Source organism: Geospiza fortis, unplaced genomic scaffold (assembly GCF_000277835.1).
Source record: "Geospiza fortis unplaced genomic scaffold, GeoFor_1.0 scaffold828, whole genome shotgun sequence".
Taxonomy (NCBI): domain Eukaryota; kingdom Metazoa; phylum Chordata; class Aves; order Passeriformes; family Thraupidae; genus Geospiza; species Geospiza fortis.
The window spans coordinates 1831-5704 of NW_005054838.1; the positions used below are offsets into that span (position 1 = coordinate 1831).

The 3874-nt window shown below is 52.0% G+C and overlaps 1 protein-coding gene across 1 annotated transcript in view; it reads left to right on the forward strand.

The window, feature by feature from the left end:
- Positions 1-347: 347 nt before the first annotated feature.
- LOC115949158 (hydrocephalus-inducing protein homolog) overlaps positions 348-3874 on the forward strand; it is a gene marked incomplete at its 5' end in the record, with an annotated part of 33678 nt that continues 30151 nt past the window's right edge. The window contains 3 exons of the mRNA XM_031065522.1: positions 348-472; positions 1766-1970; positions 3145-3334. Of these exons, the coding sequence (XP_030921382.1) occupies positions 348-472; positions 1766-1970; positions 3145-3334 (520 nt within the window). The remainder of the gene's footprint in view (positions 473-1765; positions 1971-3144; positions 3335-3874) is intronic.

Sequence of the window (3874 nt, forward strand, 5' to 3'; positions counted from 1 at the left end):
GCAGTCAGTGTCAAGTTGTGCATGCAGATAGCTCTGAACCTTCTGTGCTCTTCACAAACCATTCTCTGATGGGATTGCTGGCAGTGGGACCCTTGAGCCTCATTGCAGAGGGCTGGATGCAGAGTATGGGGGAGATGAGGTCATTTTATCCCACAGGATCTTCTGCGGGCTGGATCTCTTCAGAAGCTGGTCAGCAGCTGTTTCTGATCCTGCCTGTTCTGACTGTCTTCTGCTGCCTGTGCTTGGTTTGCTCCCTGCTTGCCCAAGGGAGCTGCAGGGAGCTGCAGTGCAGAAGGAATCTCATGTCCAGGTGTCCCGCAGGGCTGATCCCTCTCTTTGTGTTGCAGTCCTTTCTCCGTGGTGCCGGCCACAGGAACTCTGGGCGCTGGTGACACCGTGCAGGTGACAGTGGCATTTCACCCGCTGGCCAAGGGTGACCATTGTGGCTCCCTGGCCGTGTGCTGCAGCTCAGGTGAGTGCTGGGCCCTGCAGGGCACGGGACAGTTCTCCACATGGCTCCCTGGTGTCCCATCCCCCTGCATTCCCTCTAGATGTGCCTCCCCTGTTCAGCTTTACCCCAAAAACAACTGAGAACTCATTGATCTCTAGGGCATTGATAAAGTGGATCCCTTCTAACAGGGCTAATATTTTTGAAATTCTGTTTTGCTGGGAGTTGCTGAGTGGAGGAAGGAGGATCCCTGATTCTCCACTACCGTGTGGCTAAGCCTGGGTGAAGTTTTCTTTTATTCCTGGGCAGTGCTGTAGGTGAGGTCTCCATCAGACTCTCTCCAATGCAATGGATTTCTGGCACACCCCTGTCCCATATGCTGCTTCTCCATTGGCTTGTCACAGATCCTTTTTCTATGTTGCCCTCTACATATATATTTAGTTTCTCTCTAATAACCTTTTCAGGCCCTCAAGTTCCTGCTTGGTGACAAATCAAGACAAATTTTTCCTCGTCCCTGTTTTCCAGGCCATCCATGCTGTTGCAGACCTCTCACATCTGTCTCCTATTTGATTTCTAGACTAAGGAATCCCATTCAGTCTTCATATAGAAGCTGCTCTGTATCTACTAATCTTTCCTTTGTCCCTTTTTTATTTAATTTGAAATGCTGCAGCTTGGTTTTTGAGATCAGAACAATATAAAATATTTCAAGACTGATGTGGCTGTGGGTTTGGACAGGGAGATGATGATGATTTTCATGGTGTTCATTTTGTAGTGGTTTGTCACATTGCAGAGCCAGGCTGGTTGTGTTTCCTCACCTGTGTCCCCTCCTGCTCTGGGCTGTCACTTCACTTGTTCCTCTGGGCCTCCTTTTGCTGCCCACCTGTCCCCAGGCATATTTGCTGGTCAGCAACAAGGGATCCAAGGAATCAGGAGACAGGAGTCTCGTGGGATGCCCAGGGTCTCCAAGGCAGGACTGAACAGGGCTCCTCAGCCCTGTCACCTGAAGGACTTGGGTGCAGAAATGCCGGTGATCTGAGTGGGTCAGCGGAGCACATGGACCAATCTCCCTGTCCATCCTGTCACCCTGGGGCCAAATCTCTACAAACACCCTCAGAAATAAGATGTTTTAGGAGGTGCCCAGGACATCCCCACGCTCTACACATAGAGCTGTCAGGATGTGATAAATGGACTGATCCACAGAACTGCTCATTCAGCTCAAAACTGTGACACTTTCTTCTGTGCCCTGTGGTTTGCTCTGTTCCTTGTGCTTCCATCAGCCCGTGAGCTGAGCAAAGACTCCCCTTTGCTTTGTTCCAGGTGAAGAAAGAATCCACACAAAGCTCCACGGAGAAGCTGTAGATGCCAACGTTGGGTTGAGCACAAATTCCGTGGAGGTTGACAAGACTTTCGTCACCATGTCAAGCCACAGAACCCTGTTCATTGAAAACAGGAGTAACATCACAGCCCACTTCCAGTGGAAGGCTTTTCGTACTGAGGAAGAAGAGAATGAAGAGAAGAGGAGGTTGGTTTGAAAGATGCATTTCAGTGAGATACATGGCCCAAAACTGAAACTAACGTGTGGCCTCAGGGGGGTGTTGGTGCTTTTGAATGGTTTAGGCCAAGTAAACCATCCCTGGCACTAGGGTGTGTGTCCCTGGGCTTCAGGAGCTCAGCACTCAGCATTCCCGTTCATTTATACTCCAACCAGGGATGGCATTTTGGGAAGGAAAGATTGATTGTGATGACTGGATTTCCTCGGGTTCTAATTGGGCTCTTGTCCCTCTAATCTTCTTTCTACATGACCCGGCAGCATCCCTAAGCATTTCCTGAGCTGCCAGTCCCTCTTTCCAAAGGTGATACACCCTCTTTTTTCCCCTTAGTTCCTTCAAAAGCTCCTTGCCCATGCGGGCTGGTTGTCTTCCCCTGTCCTGCTGTCAGAGAAGCTTTTGAGCTCTCAGAGCAGAGAGGAGTTTTTATGAGAGAAGATAGTGCAGGATCCTTTCCCTCTCAGGACATTCTACTGCCGTGCACTGGGATGGGAGCCAAAAAGCTCTGGCTCATGAAAAGGTCTCTCCAGGAGTTTGCTGTCTCCCTCCTGCACAACAAAGTCCCTTTGCCTCTCAGAGCCTGTGTTTTCATGCATATTGCATATAAAACCTTGAATGTCACTGAAGGGACTCGGTGCCTGAATTCATCAATTTCCTTGGGAAGTGCTTAGGGATGCACTTGGGAAAGGCAGAGTAGGGAACGGGGCAGGTCCAAAATGAAAGAAACAAAGAGTGATGCTGGTAACACGTAGCTGCAAGCCAGCTTGGTCTCCCCTTGCCAGGGAAGGGCTGCAGTGGGTGCTCTGTGATCTTTCTGTGCCTCCCCCGAGCAGCTCAGTGGGAGGAAAAGCCAGCTGAGGTGGCCGCTGGATTCTCCCTCAGCTGTGGCAGAGGCTTTGAGGCAGGGGGGTCTCTGGGGGGGTGCTGGCTTTGGAAAGCTCTGCGTGTGGGATGGAACTCCCTGCTGTGCCAGTGACCAGCAAGCTATCCTCTGATCCATGTGGGACCCTCATGGCTTGGGGTCAGCCTTTGCTGGGGAGCTGCTGCTGCTCCTCCCCAAGTGCTTTGCTCTCCTGCACTCCCACTTCTCTCTGCAAATCTGTGGCTCATGAAACCATCTGCTGGCCTTGTCTCTCCCTGGGGCTGCAGGCAGTGTTTGCTGCGGCTGCTGAAAGAGGTGTCCCAGGAAAACTTCCCAGAGGAGAAAGAATTAGAGAAGGTGAAGGGCTTTTGTGGAGATCACAGTGCCCTCCTGAGCAGCATGGTCCAGGAGAAGATGGCAAAGGTGCGAGAAGACCCCATGCTGTTCTCCCATGACATTTTTTTCATTGAGCCAATGGTAAGTGATAGCTGAAAACATTCTTCCTCCTTCTCCTCCTCCTCCTCCTCCTCCCACCCACCCCACTCCCTACACCCACCCCTTCCCCCCAGCTGCAGTCACTGGGCAGATCCTCAGCTGGCCCCAGGTGCTGGCAGGGGGGGCCCTTTTCTGGTGCACCTGCAGAGCTTGCCTAAAAGTGCCAAATGCTAAAATCATTTGTGCCCTGGAGGGTCTAGGCAGGGCTGGGAGCCTGACACAGCCCAGCTCTGCTGCCAGGCTTGAGCTCAAGGGCACTCTGTTCGTGTCCTTGCAGTGTCACAGGGAGCAGTTCCTGTAGGCAGGGGCTCCCCCGACACGTGGGGCTCAGCAGAGGCTGTTGGAGCCCTGCCAGCTCACACACTGACCTGAAGCTTGCAATGGTTCCCTGGGAAAAGGAGGCCAAATGTGGGAATCTACAAAATCAGAGGGTTTTGGGAAAGCTGCAAAAGGCAGGCCTCAGAGACAGCAGAACTGTGATTAGAGCTAAGCAGCAGCCATGAGATAGGTCAGCAGAAAAAT